The sequence below is a fragment of the Eptatretus burgeri genome, chromosome 4, assembly GCF_056783735.1.
Source record: "Eptatretus burgeri isolate ZD-2024b chromosome 4, Ebu_testis_v1, whole genome shotgun sequence".
In the NCBI taxonomy this organism is placed as follows: domain Eukaryota; kingdom Metazoa; phylum Chordata; class Myxini; order Myxiniformes; family Myxinidae; genus Eptatretus; species Eptatretus burgeri.
In genome coordinates this window covers 138,819,111-138,838,554 of record NC_140964.1, presented here as the reverse complement: position 1 = coordinate 138,838,554, position 19,444 = coordinate 138,819,111, and the positions used below count along the sequence as shown (strand labels likewise).

Genomic DNA, 19,444 nt, shown 5'->3' with positions numbered 1-19,444 from the left:
ATCTCTATTATAATACCAAGCTTGCACACGAAAAACTCGGCTCGCCGTCACACGATCCCTATGAAATTGCTGTGGCACTTAGCGGACATGCCGACAATGTTTGGGAAGTCTTGGCGTTCCATAGTACCGCTTGCATTTTCCACAATGTGTTTTTGTCATTCCCCGTGTACGGTCTGTCGTCTGCAACCTGCTATGTTGTACTGCTATCCCGTGCATGTGCACGCATATCGCTAGTTATAAAAGGTAACATGAATTCATTCATCTATCAACTTAAACATTGTCAGACTAATAAAATAGTACGCCGAGTTCAACGTCCATCCGAGGGCATCATCGATTATCTGTGAATCACCCTACGTGCTAAACATCATCAAATCATTTTAAAAAATCATTCCAAATCACGTTTCTACATTTAGATCACATCTTTTAAGTACAATGGTAATAACTCAAATCAAAATCTTGGAAACATTTCTGACACGACCTATATAACAGCTTTCCTCGCACTCAAACCTGCTGGGTTGAGTAATAACAAATCCTCACGTGTTAGCGAGAGTCATCTCCCAAGTGGACTTCACATTTTAAACTACAATTCAAATCGAATTTTTGAAAACGTTTCTCGACCTTCATTGCCAACGGCATGCGCATTTTGACACCGCAGCCCCCACCCTCCTGAATCTGCATATGAATCGAATTCCACAGCGAAAGCTCAGACTCAAACATAGACTCAGTGGAGAGAACATGCCACCCCAAACAGACCCAGTGGAGAGAACATGCCACCCCAAACAGACCCAGTGGAGAGGGCCGGCCCGCACAGGGCAGCTCGCGACCCTCGCGCCACAAACACCAAGCCAAAAATGCATACAAAGTTATCAAACTGTGAAAAAGCCATTTCAAGGAGATTCGTGACCTTGTGTTTTTTATCAGCACCAAACCACGACACAGCCAGGCTGTTTTAACTCTGCCTGAAGCTTGTTCAGGTGTTAAAATATCATTTTCAATTCAGATTTTCACTAAAATTGAATACACACACACACACACACACACACACACACACACACACACACACACACACACACACACACACACACACACACACACACACACACACACACACACACACTATCTCTCTCTCTCTCAATCCGGCAAAAACACTCCCACACAAATGACATCCGCCCCGCACTGTAAATTAGCAGCACGTGCAGTCACTCATCATGGTTTTTCCTCTGGAATCGGTGTGGGCATTTCACCTCATCTAAAGTCTTCACAATCTACAATGACGACCAATCTCAATCTCCATTTTCCCGTCACGCATGCATTCCCACAAGTTTTCATTTCTCCACTCACTCAGCAACACATGCATCTCAAAGCAAATCACCAGCCATGCTCCCAGCCGGTCAATCGTCTCCTGCACCCTACAAAACGTTTCGTGCAAATCACTGCATTTACAAATCCGTAACACCTCCACACAATACAATACAACAAACCAAAATACAAACAGGTAACTCAATGAATATTCATAACACTTATTCGTTTCCCACTTAGCCATTTACCTTGCTCGTTTACCTCACCTCCTGGGTAATCTCGCATTGGAAACGCACCCAGCAGTGCCTCTATTTTCTTCTGCACTCCGACCTTTATCACCAAGAGGAACCTAATTACTCCTCTGGCTCCTCGTCGAGCCTCTTCTTGCACTGTGCCATCACCTCCCTTTGCGCCCGCTTTTTCGTCCTCGAGCGGCTGCGCCATCGGAGCTATGCTATCATCTGGCCATCTATGTGACTGCTCTTATCCTCCAGCACTTTTCTAAAACAACTATAGTACTTATCGTTTGCTTTAAAATGGACTCTCTCCGCAAGATCCTCTTCTTTCTATCAATAAAACTCTGACATGTACTTTCCTTTGTTCGATGTACGTTACCCGTTAAGAACAGTCAGGCCGTCAGAGGGAAAAGGGTGAACGCTCTCTGCTTACCATGCTCAAGCGATTGCCGTCCCTCCAGACCATGGACCGCCTGCTGGGAGTTAGTACATCCCGGACGAGCCCCCATTTGTTGTGGAAGTTGTTGCCTAACGTTTTATTTGGTCCTGTATTTACTTTTAATCAACCGTTTAACCGACTCGATGCAAATCCTGTTATTCAAATGACAGACACCGATCAATTCACTTGCCAGAACATGAAAGTACATTACATCAGAGAGTTTTATTATACTTGGTACTTGGCCAGTCCCAAGGAGTGCAACCCACTGAGATGGTATACATCCTCACGTGCTTGCACTCTCTTGGAGTACAACCCACTGAGATGGTATACATCCTCACGTGCTTGGACTCTCTTGGAGGACAACCCACTGAGATGGTATACATCCTCACGTGCTTGCACTAAAACAAGATAACAATTTCTGGTATTTATGTGCTTTCATGGGAGAGTGGAAGGGGCTGTTAAACATTAGCCAAAGAACTCCAAAATGCAATACGTGTCTTCTCGGTGAAAAGCAAACGATGTAATCAAAACAAAGTTGGTGTTATAAACCCAGGTCGCTTTGTTCCAGAGCAAGACACTCCTTTTATCAACATTCAGGGAAAAAGACTCTTGGCTAAAGGGAAGGAACACTGACAGCCTATTCGACTTGTAAAAAAGGAAACTTATAAAACACCAGCACAAATACAATTTGGAGTACATGAATATAATTACTTTCTTCCACACAGCCTCAATGTAAAATGGATTACATTAAATTTTTTGGTCACTGATCTCCACATAATTCACTGTCATGACAAAGTGAAAACATGTTATTCGAAATCTTTTCAGTTTTATAAAAAATGAAAAGCTTGAGATGTCTTGAGTCAAAAAGTATTCAATCCCTTTGATCTGGCACTCCAAATTGAGCTCAGTTTCATCCATTTTGCTTTGGTCATCCTTGAGATGTCTCGAAAACTTGAATGGAGTCCACCTGTGACCAACTCCATTGATTGGATATGATTTTGAAAGAAACACACTTTTCTATATCAGTCCCACCGTTGACAATTCATGCCAGAGCAGAAACTGCAAAAAGAAGTCCAAGGAACTGTCTGTAGAGCTCCGAGATAGAATTTTGAGGAGGTATACATCTGGGGAAGGGTATAAAACAATTTCTGGAGTGTTGAAAGTTCCTAAGAGCACAGTGAGCTCCATCATTAGGAAATGGAACGACCCAGACTCTACCCAGAACTGGCTGTCCGACAAAGCGAGCGAGCTATCGTGTGCAGCCTGTGGATGCTGGTTGCATAATTTTCTGGGGGCATGACTGTGCTGCTAATTTCGTGCCCTCTGTTACCAGTGCATTGTTACTCATTTGCCATCCTCAGAAGGATGACAAGCTGTTAACAATAACCCCACCTGGCGTTAATTCAATGGCTGGCAGTGGCTCAAACTCAAGACCCTAAGATCTTCAGCCAGCCACCTTAACCGTGAAGCCAACACCAGGCTTTGGAGGACTCTGTTTTTCGTTTATATATCTTTTCGATCAACAAGTGCTACTCTCGGCCCACGTTCTGGTTATGTCCAATACCCCCCCCCCCCAGCCTTATGGCAAGATTCATATGTATTTCTTCTTCCTGTGTTCCTGTCTCTATCAATTATGCACATACTTTCAGTCTGCTTTCTGCCAACCTTTGGAAGCATTTGGAGAAGATTCAGGAAGGTTAAAGACAGCCAAATTATTTTTTTCATCCATTCCTTTCAGCCATCCTCCCTGTGGCACGATTTGAATGATATTCATCCTGCTTGGAGAATGTTCCTGAAAGCTCACCTCCAGTGAGGGATATGTTATGATGTTCAGACTTGGCATGCTGTGCTTGGTTTACCAAGTGTGCTTTTCTTACATTCAGCATATATTCACCCCAATATTTTCTCCCAAGACCCTTTGGAACCCATTACACCTTTTGGAACATTGAGACCTCTAAGATCCTTTCGATCCACTTCATCCCTTTCGAACGCTGAAGACCCTGAGACTCCTTTCTACTCTTTAGACCTTCATACCTTTTAATACCCTGTAGACCCCTTTGACCTAACCAACATTGTCATCAAATGATATCTTTCATGGATGGAAGGAATGTTACACACAAATGGATGGATGAACCAGCATATGATGACTCATAGATGCATCGTGTAAAATTCTAAAATCATATTTAACAGCAAAGATATCGAGGCAACGGTCTGTTGCTTCCTTCACCACTCAGGTGGTTTCGACACCACCCTTTCTACACCAACCAGCTTTCCACACTTCCCAGGTTCAATTTTTTTTACCTGATTGAAATTTTTTTTCTTGCAGGTTTGGATTATTTTGAAGCAACTTTAATTTTTAAAATTTCTCTCCAAGGAGTGTTTCTGTGTTTCAGGATTCACAGACAGGCAGCATTAGCCTATTATTATATAGAGATGGTGGGGCCAGGGCCGGATTTAGGGGCAGGTGATCCAGCAGACTGCCTGGGGTGACGGGTTTGGGTGAGCCTGCCACGAAGATACTTGACATGGCCAAAAGTACTGCATGCGGACACATGCTCGCTCAACATCTCATTCCAAAATCATGGGCAGTTATATGGTGTTGGTCCCCCCCTTTGCTGCTATCACAGCCTCCACTCTTCTGGGAAAGCTTTCCATTCGATGTTGGAACATTGCTGCGGGGATTTGCTTCCAATCAGCCGCAAGAGCATTGGTGAGGTCAGGCACTGATGTTGGGTGATTCGGTCTGGCTTGCAGCAGGCATTCCAATTCTTCCAAAGGTGTTTGGGGTTTAGGTCAGGGCTCTGTGCAGACCAGTCAAGTTCTTCCACACCGATCTCGACACACCATTTCTGCATGGACTTCGCTTTTTACACGGGGACATGGTCATGCTGAAACAGGAAAGGGCCTTCCCCAAACTGTTTGCCACAAAGTTGGAAGCACAGATATCATCTGGAATGTCATTGTGTCGAGATCATGTTCTACTGCTGATTGAAATCTAGCAATGTCCACACTGATCATGGCAGTGAAGAGCCTTTTAATTCACATCAAAAGAGTACATGACAAAGTGAGACAGAGACTACCTACAGTATCCCAGCTCAGTCAAACTCTCTCTCGCCTGCAAGCACTTTGGTTTACTTTATATATACTTTTTCCTGCTCATCTGTTTTCATGATTTTCCCAACTTCCATCAGGTTTATATTTCCTTTCTTAGATATCGTATTCTTTGAAAGTAACAACACCCCAACAAATATTCTCTCCTGGCCTGACAAAGCATTGATCTTTTCACTAGCAAGATCGGTTATTGGTCAGGCAGATCTTTATCACAATATATATATATATATGTTATCTTCTCATTCTATTGCAAGATGTACCATTTTGACCTATTCCAAAACAGTGCTGATTTATGATCGGGCTTCTCCGAGCTAAAGGCTCAAAGAATGTTACAAGGCCAGCAAGAAAGCCAGATGTTTAGCTGCGTGACAAAGAGGGAGAGAGAGGCTTTGATTACCAACAATCAAAAACTGTAGCTTACTGAGAGCATTTTAAATGCTTTGGCTTCCTCAATTAAATGCTACATTAAATTTAAGAAAACGTAATCCTATTACAAATGGCTGCTCTCATCTTGGGAGCTGTTCAACAGCTCCACAATTGTATGCTTTTGCGTTAATATTTCACTTCACTGGATCGAAAGGGTCCATCTTGAACCATGAAAAACAGCCCCAGACCATTATTCCTCCTCCACCAAACATTACAGTTGGCATTATGCATTCATGCAAGTAGCGTTCTCTTGGCATCCGCCAAACTCTGATTTGTCCGTCAGACTGCCAGATGGTGAAGCGTGTTTCATCACTCCAAAGAACCCATTTTCACTGGTCCAGACTCCAATGGCGCTTGTAATTGTGCATGGTGATCTTTGGCTGGTGTGCAGCTGCTCGTCCATGGAAACCCATTTTATAAAGCTCTCGCCGAACAGTGCTTGTGCTGATGTTGCTTCCAGAGTCAGTTTGGAACTCGGTAGTGAGTGTTGCAACCGCCGACAGACGATTTTTCTGTGCTTTGCACTTCAGGATTCAGTGGTCCCATTCCATGAGCTTGTGTGGCTGACCACTTCACAGCTGAGCTGTTGTTGCTCCAAGCCGTTTCCACTCCACAATAACAGCACTTGCAGTTGACTGGAGAACTCTTGCAGGGTAAAAATTTGACGAACTGACGTGTTGGAAAGGTGGCATCCGATGACGGTGCTAGGTTAAAATAACCCAGCTCTTCAGTACGGCCCATTCAAATGCCAATGTTTGTCGATGGAGATTGCATGGCTGTGTGCTTGATTTTATGCACCTGTCAGTAATGGGTGTGGCTGAAATAGCCGAATCCACCAATCAGAAGGAGTGTCCACATTATTTTGGTCATGTAGTGTATAACAGGTATGAACAAGGAAATTTGGCACAGGAGGTGGCAATTCAAATTTGGTCCATCATGTCTGTGCTCGACCGACACCACCATTCAGATTCAATAAATCCGTCAAGCCAACGACTCGATTTAACAAGAGGATTGGGGGTGGGGGAGAGTGGGGATGAGAAAAGTGGGGCAGGTGCAGGGATATCACCATGGGGTTAAAATTAAATAATAATTGTAAGAGACAAATTACACTAATTTTGGTGGAGGAGGAAAGGGGGGTGGGTGGGTGGGTGCAGGCAGTTTAGGGGTCAAGAACAGAAGACATCAACCACACACTGTCCCGTGACAAGACACTTGCTCCCCACTCACTTCTTCCTGCCCTCACTACCACCTCAACACTGCCTGCCCTCACCAAATCCTGCACTCGCTGCACCCATCACCACTGCCTACACTCGATACCCCCTCATGTGTTTTTCAAATGTTGAACAAATGGAGAGGGGGTTCTGAAGACAACTCTTGCGTGCGGCGTCGTGTGTGGTCTGGCCCTATATGGGGCAGCAGCAGATTGATCACATCAGGCCTCACGCTGTGTGAAGGGAAATTCATTCATTCATTGGAAGCATGTGCACAGCACGTCACTGTGTCAACTTTCCACCAGTACTCCAGGTGTCGCTGTCAGACCATACCCCAGGCAGATGCCTGGCTTATCCCCATCTCTTAGGGATAGGACACTGCAGGCACCCACCCGAAGGAACAGCCGCAGGTTAACCCGAGGAGACTCTGGTGGATGACACCTCAGCACCACCCCAACACACACAAGTGTGTTTTGCAGAGTGAAGTGTTTCGTGGCCGGAGTGCAAATCCTGTGACCAACCTCCTCGGGAAGGCAAACGACTGCAGGAGGACATCCGCAAATGCAGTTGGCACCAGATATGGATGGTCTTGGCTCACGAGCTCCTCTGCCCTTTGGCAGGTTTTGTTTTTCGTCCTGCTGGCTGTCAGTGAAAGGGAAATGAAGAAGAAGAAAAGGAATAAGAGGTTCTTCCCAACCATGGCTTTTCTGTTTGTTTTGTCCTTGTTTTGTGCATCCTTGGTGTTCCTGTTGATGCATTGCCTTTTTGGTTACAGACATTGATTAAATGCTGATTCATGAAACAATAATTGGAGAGCAAGGGGAGCGAGTGGAGGTGAGGTGGTGATGGGGCACTTTCATTTATCATTCTTTCATTTTGTTTGCAGTGGCTGCTGGTTACATCATTGCTTCAATAATGACTGTACCGCTGATTTCGTGCCCACTATAAATGAGAGAAGAAATTTGGAATTTGGGCAGTGTGCCAGTGATAGCTCTCAAACTCCTCAAGAAAGATGCTGTGGGGTCTTTAATGTCCATCAATTAATGCTGTAAGAGGAGATGCCCTGTTTTTTTGTTTTTTTTTTGTATACCTTGTCGAGGCTCGTATGAGAGCGAACACAAAACACGCAGCAAGGGGGCATGAGACAAGAGGGGCGGGAGTTGGAGGGACAAAACAGTGGGGAACAGACACATTAGGAGATCTGTGGAAGGGAGAGGGATGGGACAGGGAACATGGGGAATAGAAGATGGACATTCCAGGGACTTTCAGGAAGGAAAGCAGGGGAATTGAAGGAAGTGGGCTTGGGTGGATTATCGGGGGAAGAAAAGATCGAGGATTTGGATGGGGATGATAAGAGGTGGTGGTGAACAGCTGTTTTGAAAGCCTGGAGGGAAGAATGGGAAAGAACAGAGTGAGGGAGTTTATTCCAAAGGCGGGAAAAAGAGGAATGAAAGAGGGAAGGTGAGCAGTGATTCGTGATTTTGGTAGTTTTACCAGAAGGGGGTTTTTCATGGACCTTGAGCGCCCTGTGGAAATGTGGTGGGGACAAATCGCAGAGAGAGCAGGGGGGGGGGCAAGGCTGGAGAGGAGACGGTGGAAGACAGAAAGACCACCGACCAACCTGCGGTGATTGATTGAGAGGCCCAAAGACTCAGCCTCATTGCAGGAGTTGCCGATGATCCTAAATGCCCTGGTTTCGACAGCGTGAAGCCGAGAGAGGTGGGAGGCAGGAGCACCAGCCGAGAGGGGAGAGCAGTACTCCATCAGGCGATGGACAAAAGCTTTGTCAGTGGTCAGGAGCTCAGGAGGGCCGAGGAAGGAACGTTCATTGTCTCATGCCCTGTTGAACGTTCATCTGAAGGACAGCACACACATTCGTCCCTTTCTCTGTCTGTGAAACACCACGGTGACAGTTTATAGCTGCATCGGGATTGAAACCCAAGCTGGACAACTGAGAGGCAAGCGTGCCCACCTCAAGGCCAGCCCACATGGGGTGAACAAACTGGCTGTAAACCCACATTGATGGGATAAAATACAGAGTAAATAAAACAACATGTACAACGTTTCCTTTATTAATATTACCATTGTGTCCCTTGCAGGTCATCGGTGAAATGGACAATTTCTTGGAATGGCTCCAATCACAAGGTCTGAGAGCAGAAACAGCCCAAGCAGTGATCAATGTACTTGGAATTGAGAATCAGAAGGTTCTTCGAGCTTGTACAGACTCCGATTCGTTGCGAACAGAGCTCCTCTCTCTCACCAAAGAGAAATTTAAATTTGCAATGTACGCTGACTTCTGTAAATTTGTGAAATCTTTTTTGAAGCCTCAGGTTGTCCAGCTTGCAGGATCTTCTCTGTTGGGAAGTGTGTTCGTCAACTTAGACAATGTTATTCGAGAACTTTCCAGTTTCTGCCAAAAGTTTGTTGGATTCCAAAATGTGCAGCTGGAAAATGTTCCTGGTTTCCAGGGAATCGGTTTCAGTGATGTCCGCGACCTCCACTGTCAGGATGATGAATTAACACACAAGTCTGGTATGTCACTATTTTATACACACAAGTATGTCAAAAAATACCTTGTTATTCAACCATGAATGTGTTTTTTTCTTGTAACTTATGGAATCTCTTTTGGAACAATTTTGTGTTGCTGAAGATGTTTAGATTTTTGATACACCAAGTCAATGTTTTTTCTTTGAAATGACATGACATTCCAAAGTGTTCCATATTTAACAGCACATTCAAGTTATCCACATGAAGGAAGTAGTTTGTTTACTCCTTGTATAGGCATGGATATTGTGAGGGACATCCTACAGGAGAAATGATTATTACACTGATAATGTCTGGGCTGTAAGCTGCAGCTTGGATTGAGAGATCTGTCGGGATGGAGCGGAGACCTCAGATGTTTGAGGTTCACACCGTGAGGGACAGGGAGAAGGTGTTGAGAGGGTGGGAGGCGTGGAGGGTGAGGGACTGGAGAGGGGCGGGGTTGGCGTCGGCTGAGAAGGTGTGGGTAGGAAGGGGCGGGATGGGTGGGAGGAGATGAGATGAGGGGCAGCCTGAGTGGGGAGATGAGAGGGTGTGATTTGGGGATGTGGGGGTAGGGGGGGGTGAGCTTCTGGAGGATGAGGTGAGGGGAATGAATAAAGTTCTGTGCAAGGTTGGAGTTGGAGGGTGTGGGGGGATGCATTGAGAGGGTCAGGTGAAAAGGGATGCAGAAAGAGGGGACATGAAGTGGAGGGATGCTGATTTCAAATTCCCAAATTGGACAATAAAGATATTCTTCAGAAGAAGAGGAATAGATGATTGTGAAGGTGGGGTACTCTTCATGGAAAAAATAAGCTTTTAAAATAACAAGCATTTGTCGTCAATGAAGAGTTTGAAATGTCTGGTGAGTCGAATCGAGTCACTGAAAAGAAACACATTCTTACACACAGCATGTGTGCAAAAAGCCTTTTTTGCATCGATACATCATTTCACAAGGGTTGTGTTTATGATCGGATATGACAGCAACACATGGACGAAGATGTAACAGAAAAACACAAAGACTCCGGTTTGGAAAAATTAGCTTTTATTTGGTAGATGCAGCATCTGGGAGTGAGAAGTTCGATCAACAAGTGGAAGAAAAAAGTAATAACAAAAAAAAATAAAAAATCCCCCAACCCGGAAGTCAACGTGAGAGTTCACAAAATTATTTTGCAGCTTAACCACATCAACTTGTGGTTTCACTGAGTCAAGAATGGGGAAACACCGAACCTCTGAAATGGTTGCTCCACACCCGCTCGTGTGTGTGTATATATATATATATATATATATATATATATATATATATATATATATATATATATATATATATATATATGTATGTGTATATATATATATATATGTATGTGTATATATATATATATATGTATGTGTATATATATGTATATGTATATGTATATATGTATATATATATATATATATATATTTATATATATTTATTTATATATATATATATATATATATATATATATATTTATAGATATATATATATATATATAGATATATATATATATATATATTTTTTTTTTTTCGTTGTTAACACCTCTTTTCCTCCTGTAATTGTGGAAGCATTATGGAGCGTCGTTCTAACAGCAGAAGTGACGTCTCTTGCATCCCACCTGTTGACCAGATTTATATTTGGCAGTGTTTTAAAATTCATGTCCTTCATTGTATTCAGGTGATGTCTCTCCTGTAAATGTGAAATCCAGACGACACTACGGTTCATCTTTCTCAGAAACTTCAAGATATTCTTCTGCAAAGGAAGATTCAGATGTTCATTTGACAAATGGCAGTCCTGTCTGTTCTGTAACAGGTGAGCAGAAACCGACAAAATGTACAATCAATCTTTTTAATTCAGGGTTTATAAAATTTTTGAAATTATGAAATATTTTGCATTTCGAGTTTGACAAAAAAAACGTAAAATATCTTGTTCTTTGTTTTTCTAGAACAATCAAGAAGTCCATTTGGGCAGATAAGATCCAGGAGCGGTGTCACAGTGAAGAAGATATCCACTTTGAAGAAACAATCCCAAGAACAAGACTCACGACCTTCAAAATACAAGTGTACGTCTGGTGAAAACAGCACAAAGATCAACATTGAATTAAACAAACCCAAAAAGGTTATTGAAAGGCAAATGCATTATAAGTGCAAGAGATGCAATGAAGATTTTACTTCACCAAGAAATGTCAAAATCCACATGAGGACCCACAGAGGAGAACGTCCACACAAATGCTCTGTCTGTCATAACGGTTTCTCTCATAAAAGCAGATTGAATGTGCATATGATGATCCATGCAGGAGAACGTCCTTACAAATGTTCCACATGTGATAAAGGTTTCTCTCAAAAAAGCACTTTAAATTTGCATATGAGGATCCACACAGGAGAGCGTCCTTACAAATGTTCCACATGTGATAAAGGTTTCTATCAAAAAGGCCATTTAAATATGCATATGATTATCCACACAGGAGAGCGTCCTCACAAATGTTCCACATGTGAAAAAGGTTTCTCTCAAAAAAGCACTTTAAATTTGCATATGAGGATCCACACAGGAGAGCGTCCTCACAAATGTTCCACATGTGATAAAGGTTTCTCAGACAAAGGCAGTTTGAAGAGGCACATGAACAGCCACACAGGAGAGCGTCCTCACAAATGTTCCAAATGTGATAAAGGTTTCACTCAAAAATGCCATTTAAATTTGCATATGAAGATCCACACAGGAAAGCGTCCTCATGAATGCTCCACATGTGATAAAGGTTTCTCAGACAAAAGCAATTTGAAGAAGCACATGAACAGACATACAGGAGAGCGTCCTTACAAATGTTCCACATGTGATAAAGGTTTCTCAGACAAAGGCAGTTTGAAGAGGCACATGAACAGCCACACAGGAGAGCGTCCTCACAAATGTTCCAAATGTGATGAAAGTTTCACTCAAAAATGCCATTTAAATTTGCATATGAAGATCCATACAGGAGAGCGTCCTCACAAATGCTCCAGATGTGATAAAGGTTTTTCCTGAAAAAGCTATTTGAATCACCACATGAGGTTCCACGCAGGAGAGCATGCAATACATCCATAAAAAAGAACAGATAACACAGCAACTCGAAAACTAAGCATCCCACAAACACCTTGGAAAACAAGAAGACCCCCAGGTACAACACAAAAAATGCGTAAAATGATCAGCAAAGAGGACTTACTCAGAACAAGACTAATTTTGAAGTCATCCCTCTCTCTCCAATGAACAATCACCTTCACTCTTTCATTCTTTTTTTCTCACCTTTGGAATAAACTCCCACACTCTCCTCAATCCCACTCTTCCCTCGAGATCTTCAAAACAGCTGTTCACCAAAACCTCTTATCTTCACTGATCCAAAACCATGATCATTTCTTTCCCATGAATCCACCCCAAACCCACCGACTTCAAATTCCCTGCTTTCCTTCCCGAAAGATTCCTGTCATGTAAGGACCTGAAAGTCCCTGAGGTGTCCACCTTGTTTACCCCGTGTTCCTCGCTCCATTCCTCTCCCTTCCACAGATCTCCTCATGTCTCTGATCCCCACTGTTTTGTCCTTCCCTGTCTCGCCCCTCTTGTCTCCTGCCCCCTTTGTTGTGTGTTGTATGTTTTCTCTCAAATGAGCCTCGACAATGTATACAAAAAATAAAATAAAACATTCCACATCAGTTGTCGCTCCGATGATGAAAATTTCGTCCTAATCCGACAAGCAGTTGCGGAGAAAAACATTAACGTTCTGTGCGGACAAACAAACAAACAAACGGACCCCAATACAATTACCAAGCTGTTAGGGTTAGGGTGAGGGGAACAAGAATAGCACTCGGTAAAGCAGATACAGCACCTCCGCAAGGCTGAATCGTTGCCTCTTCCACCGAAGGTGAAGGAGGTTATATTTTCAGCCCTCTCTGGCTGTTTGTTTGTTTGTCTTTGTAACTTGGAAAATCGAATATTTTTCAAGTATATTGGTCAGTCGATTTTGTTATTCTGTCTGAATGTCTGATTATCACGTACAGATCACAATTTCAAATGGATCTTCACAAAAGTTCATCACATGGAAGAGTTTGTCATAAGGAAGAAGCCTGTTGTTTTTGAAGTCAAAAGGCCAACATAGGCCAAAGGTCAACATCTCAGGTGAGACTTCTAAAATCCTCAATTTTTATCTGATTGACTTGGAATTTGAAGAGGAGATGCATATTTGGTCATTCAATTCAACCACCAATTATTTTTGAGGTCAAATTTGTTTTATTGATTTTTCAAGTATCATGATCTGCACGACATCTTATTGATTGTTTGATATCTCAAAAAGTTTGGACAGACACGGATGAAAATTGGTGGGCCGTTTGTGTGTGTGACACGGACAAACTGATTCGATTTTGGTGAAGATCCGGATCCAGATCGGCCAACAGCCAGCCAGTTTAACAAATTCTGCAATTCACAGAGATGTGATCCACAGATAACCTTTTTGAAATGTTTGCGAAAACTGCATTCGATGTCAATGTATTTTGGGATGAAATGGACTCTGTTCGGGATGATATCTCCAAGGAATAACTGCCTTAGGTCGTGTATGTTAGCAAGTGAGCAACCCAGCATACCCAGCATAACCATTCACGCACATAAGTTACACACCGCTGCACTTGCATTCTTACATATCATCGGTGGAGATTCAACTCATAAATGCACTTTTGCGATCCACTTGCAGTGCATATTTTGCCAAAGGCACAGAAAGAGAGTGGGTTTTTCATTTAATTGTTCATTTTTCTTTTGTATTCCCCAGCCACAGGAAATAAGTACGGTATAAACAGAGTAAAATGCTTACTACCCTTTGTGGCTTCCCCAGAATTTGCCAAGTCTTCATGGCTTTCCGAAAGGTTCACCCTGGTTGATAAAATTATTTCTCCACCAACATCCAGAGGCATCTGCTTTGAAATATAAAAGGATAAGTGCAACATAGTTCTTAAAACAAGGGAATTATTGCCTTGCTGACAATATACCATTGTGAAGGTGATATTGTGTTCAGCCTCATGCAGGCACTCTGCAACACCACCATGGCAAAAAGGATGATTCAGACTCGTCATATTGGCTTTCAGAATAATTATAATTATTGGACGAGCCACTTTATAACTGCGAGCAGATAAGACCGGGTTCCATGTTGCCCCACTTTGATGTAACCCACGTTGTCTTCAGGGAATGTCTTCGGTCTTCTTCCAACGTATAAAAGAAAAATCTCTGATCTGGCCCGCCCTTTTCTCTGGCCTGCTCTCTTCTCTGGCCTGCCTGCCCTTGTCTTCTCTGCTGTTCTCTTGTGATCTGAGTCACTCTTTGGTCTTGGAGATGAGTGGTGGAACGGATCGGAAGAGAATCCACGACCAAGCGGAAGAGCCCAACGCCAGACGGAGTCCAATTTGACAGCATAAACATTTGCACGAACACATTTCTTTCTGCTCTTGGTGGTCTATCCTCTCACACATTCTTTTCTCTTTCCAAAACCCCCTGACCTACATTGTTACACATTCCTCTTTGCCTAACACCTCATCTGCCAATCATCACACGTCCTCTGACGACACACAGTTGACACCTTAGTTTTCCTCCCTCTTCCCCCTCCTCATTGACTGGGAAGCTTGGGGCATCGGCCACGCCAGCAACAAAAAGAGATCGTCTCAAGCTTTCCCTCATCTCTCTTTGCTTTCTTATTTCCTTGAGTAGGTGTTTGATGACGGCTGTTAGGTGAGCATAATTATGGTTGGAGATGTTTTTATAGGTTTAGCTCTGCCCGATGTCTTCTCTTTTGTTTATAAGTGCATTTATTTTCGCGCACCTCATCAATCCTTGCTTGCTGCTGCTGTACATAATGCTTTTGTATTAAAAGCTTTTATTATTCCACATGCCTTAACTCACCCTTGTTTTGCAAATAAATTGCTTATTTTGTGATTGTACCCATTTCATCCTGTCTTTTCATCCACTGGTCCAGTATGGTCCTTACGTCATCAGCTGGGTAGCTTTACCCCACAAAATTTGCTCTCGTTAGCTGATGCGTACTCGCAGCTCCATTCGGTTCCAGCTGATTCGTTGAGTAAACCAGAGTACGCATCCCGGACATGACACCCTCCCCTCCCCCAGACTTGGTGCGGCCGTCCACACGTGAGGTACCATGCAAAGTTGTGTAACACTGCGGATTGGCAGTACCAATCGGCACTCATGGTTGCTCAGCAACCCACGAGAGTGCCGAGTTATCTGTGTTCGGTGGCCTCGGGACCTGGTGTTTCGGAGGAACTTGAGAGCTTCCCCTCGTGGTGAAACTCAAACCCGAGGTCGATAACAATGTCATTGCACAGGTAACCCTAAATAATTTTCTTCATGTTTGGATAAAGCGTTGCACTTGTCGAATTTTGACATCATGAAGGGATTGATGATGTCATGGTTTTCAGCCCTTATTTCTCATGCAGTGGACTTGATAATGAGCTGTTTCAATTTTTTTCCATCGAACAGTTTTGGAGATATCGAGGTCCAATTTTTTTTTGGTTTTTCCAAATTGTTCACTGCATCAATTTACCAGTGATGTCATAATTATTCCTTAAAAATTCTACATGAGTAGAATGTGGCGAAGATTTCGTGACATTCGGAGCAACGGTTGCCGAGCAAATGAACATGAAAGCGAATAAACCCGCGAAAAGCTTCTGGGAAAACGGATAACAATGGGATCACGCCGAGTTTGCTGAAAGCACTCCTCTTCCTCTCTTTCTCATAACCGTGCAACTTCAAGATTCATTCGAACATCAATGACTGGTGTCTTGCTCCGTGGTGAAGGCAAATTCACAGCACGACCTCCAGATGGCTGCTGTATCAAAGCTGCGAGTGATCTCTTCCCTGATCCCCCAACATGTCAGCGATAACATCAGCAAGCCTGGAGAAAGAACAGATCTAAATTTCACCGATTACTATATCAGGATTTAAAGTTTCAATCACTGCAGAATCTTTGGAGGAAGGTTGTGTTGCTTCACCTCCTCAAGAAGATTCTCCACATGCATTTGTTTTATTCTCCACAAGGCCCACCCACACAAACCCCACCCACACAAACCCCACTCGCACAAACCCCATCCACACAAACCCCATCCACACAAACCCCACCCACACAAACCCCACCCACACAAACCCCACCCACGCACACAAACTCCACTCACACAAACCCCATCCACACAAGCCCCAACCACACAAACGCCACACACACAAACCCCATCCACACAAGCCCCACCCACACAAACCCCACCCACACAAACCCCACTCGCACAAACCCCACCCACACAAACCCCATCCACACAAACCCCACCCACACAAGCCCCACGCACACAAACTCCACTCACACAAACCCCATCCACACAAGCCCCACCCACACAAACCCCATCCACACAAACCCCACTCACACAAACCCCACCCACACAAACCCCACTTACAGAAGCCCCACCCACCGACCCACACAAGCCCCACCCCTCTGTGTGCCCCCACCTTTGACCCACCACCCCTCATCTCACCCCCCACCCTTCACCACACTCACACGGGGAGGGGAGCGGGATGAGGGGCGTAGTGGGTCATTGGGGGAGTGCACGTATCCCCCTACCCCTCATCCCTCTCCCTTCCCCACCCCATTTCATCTCCTCTATTCTTTTTTGTAATTCAAAATCAGATAATTATAAGGAAAGCACATATAATTATACAAGATTAAAAACACTGAACAAAATCTTCTTTCTCAGCAGACTGATGGTTTGTGATTTTGAAACTTGGTTAACATATTCTGTTCAAAACAAAGAGGGAAGAACAATTAGGGTGTGTAAAGATGATTATATCATGATATTAATAAAATAATAAATAACACATTCACCTCCAGAAGATCGAGTGCCATGTTTTGTTCATCCAGACAGGTGTTTAAACTGAAAAATAATAATGTGAGAGAGAGAGAAAGAGGAAGAGAAAGAGAAAGAGAGAGAGTTTTTTTCTTTTTTTTGACTTTTATGTCCTTTTATTACAAAAAGTATAAAGGGTAAAAATTCAATACAACAAAGCAAAGGATTATATACAAGAGTGGAAAAAAAGAAGAGAAGAAACCAATTCAATTTTCAAGTAATCGAGAAAGCATTGATAACTGTTTATACACAAGGAACAGCCCCAAAAAATAAATGAGAGAGAGGAGAAGATGATAAGAGAGAAAGCAACACAGGCTCCACACGTACCGCCAGAGACTGAGCAACATCCCCTTGCGTTTGCACGTGCGGAGAGAGAGAGAGAGAGAGAGAATGAATCATTTCTCTCCTTTGACTCGACTCATTCAAGGTCAGAGGACGTGAGAGGACTTCCTTCCATCCAACAATAATGTCATTCAATTATCTCCTGAACGAATGAATGTCTTCAAGGAAGTCATTCATTTTTTGCCATTCCTCGTGATATTCAAATGACTCATTTTCCAGATCAGTTATCAACGATGTTCTTATTGTGGAAAGCCTGGTTTGAAAGAAAAAAAACATACAATAATTATTGGTTGTATCATGATTTAATTCTGTATGAAACAACAAATAATGAATTGTAAGGATCTCACCTCTCATCTCAGTAAGGTCTCAGTAAGATCGTAAGTAAGATCTCAGTAAGGATCTCACCTCTCATCTTGTGAAAACGATTGATCTGCAAGGTTGGAGTACTCTTCCAAATACTCCATTGTCTGAATAAAACAAAGTTGGCGTTTGGCAATAAATAGGCCAAGTTGATGACATCATGGGAAATGACACAACAATGTGTTTTTTCGGGTGAGTCTCGTAAAGGAAATGACTTTGGGTTTCAGGGACTTGGTTCGGGTGTGAGGGCTGAAATAGAGATTTCATCTTTTCTTTCATTTAAAACTTACTTTTAAATGTCTTTTGATTAAAAGTTGTTTTGTTTGCTTTTAGCTAAACTTTGTTGTGTTCATGTTCTGATGATTTAATATATAACCATAAGAGACGTGGACACAGAATACTTCCTCATTTCCACAGTACGACTGTGATCTTCAAGGGACTTCCCAATTCTACAGAACCGAAGGAGGGAGAGTGAACTTCCCTTTCTTTCGAGCTTGAAGAGATAAAGTGAATACACTCGATGGAAATGAATGTCAAAAGAAAATTAAATGAGTCTCAATTTTACATTTGCTTGGATGGGAGGGAAGGGGAGAGGGGAGGGAAGGGAAGGGGAGAGGGAAGTGGAGGGGGAAGGGGAGAGGGGGAAGGGGAGAGGGAAGGGGAGAGGGAAGGAGAAGGGGAGAGGTGGGAAGGAAGTGTGTCTCCCATTTTGAGCCCTTGGTCGTTGGGGCAGAAAGTTTCTCCCTTTCCCCCATTCATTTGAATGTGCGTCCCAGAAACAACATTTATCATCTACTGTCGCCGAAGATCTGGAACATGTTCACTCAATGTCCTCAGTGGGGAGAACCCAGATCACGTGTTTCACTCTGTGTTCCAGAGTTCGGGATCCCCTGGTCGGGTGAACCGGACACACTTTATCAGTTGATCCAGAATCTCCATCGACTCTGTAAATCGGTCTTAAAATTAATAAAGGAAATGGAGGCGAACAGAATAAACTCCGTGACTTGTTTTATTCTAAATATTTGACTGGAATCGATGAGTTTGGGTTCATGGGGCCTCGAGGTTCTGATCGCGTCATGAAACACAAAAGAAGAAGAAGAAGGAGGTCAAGTTTAAAAATCAATAGAATAATAATAATGAGTCGTCAACAACTACAATGGAGATCAGTGATTGAAAGGAAAATAAAAGAGATTATTGAAAAAAGCAAGAAGAAGATGTGAGTTAACCGGAAGTCGGAGGAAGAACTTCCGGGTTCATGTTCCTGTGACCTTGTTCTCTCCATCCCGGGTCCTCGTGGTCGGGGAGGAAATGATGTGAAGAGGAGGAGAGAGAGAGGGAAACGGTAATTTAAATATAAAATAATTCTCTGTTCCTTCATGACGGAAACGAAGGGAAGTTAAAGGAGTTTTTATTCAATGTTTGTTGAGGTGTTTGGTTGTTGATTTAATGAGGTGTTTTTCACTCGTTTTGTTTTATTCTCCACGTTGTTTATTAATCATCATCACGAAACTTCCTACAACGAGGATTAAACCTCATTCTTCCTTTTAACTACAAAACTATCAGAAACCTTTTATTAT

At 43.1% G+C, this 19,444-nt stretch overlaps 1 protein-coding gene across 1 annotated transcript in view; it reads left to right on the top strand.

Moving 5' to 3' along the window:
• The window catches only part of LOC147029227 (uncharacterized), a 152,799-nt gene that overhangs the window by 90,217 nt on the left and 43,138 nt on the right, over positions 1-19,444 (top strand). The window contains 3 exon segments of the mRNA XM_085876470.1: positions 8,822-9,254; positions 10,939-11,073; positions 11,207-12,265. Coding sequence (XP_085732596.1) covers positions 8,834-9,254; positions 10,939-11,073; positions 11,207-12,265 — 1,615 coding nt within the window. The 5' untranslated portion in view covers positions 8,822-8,833.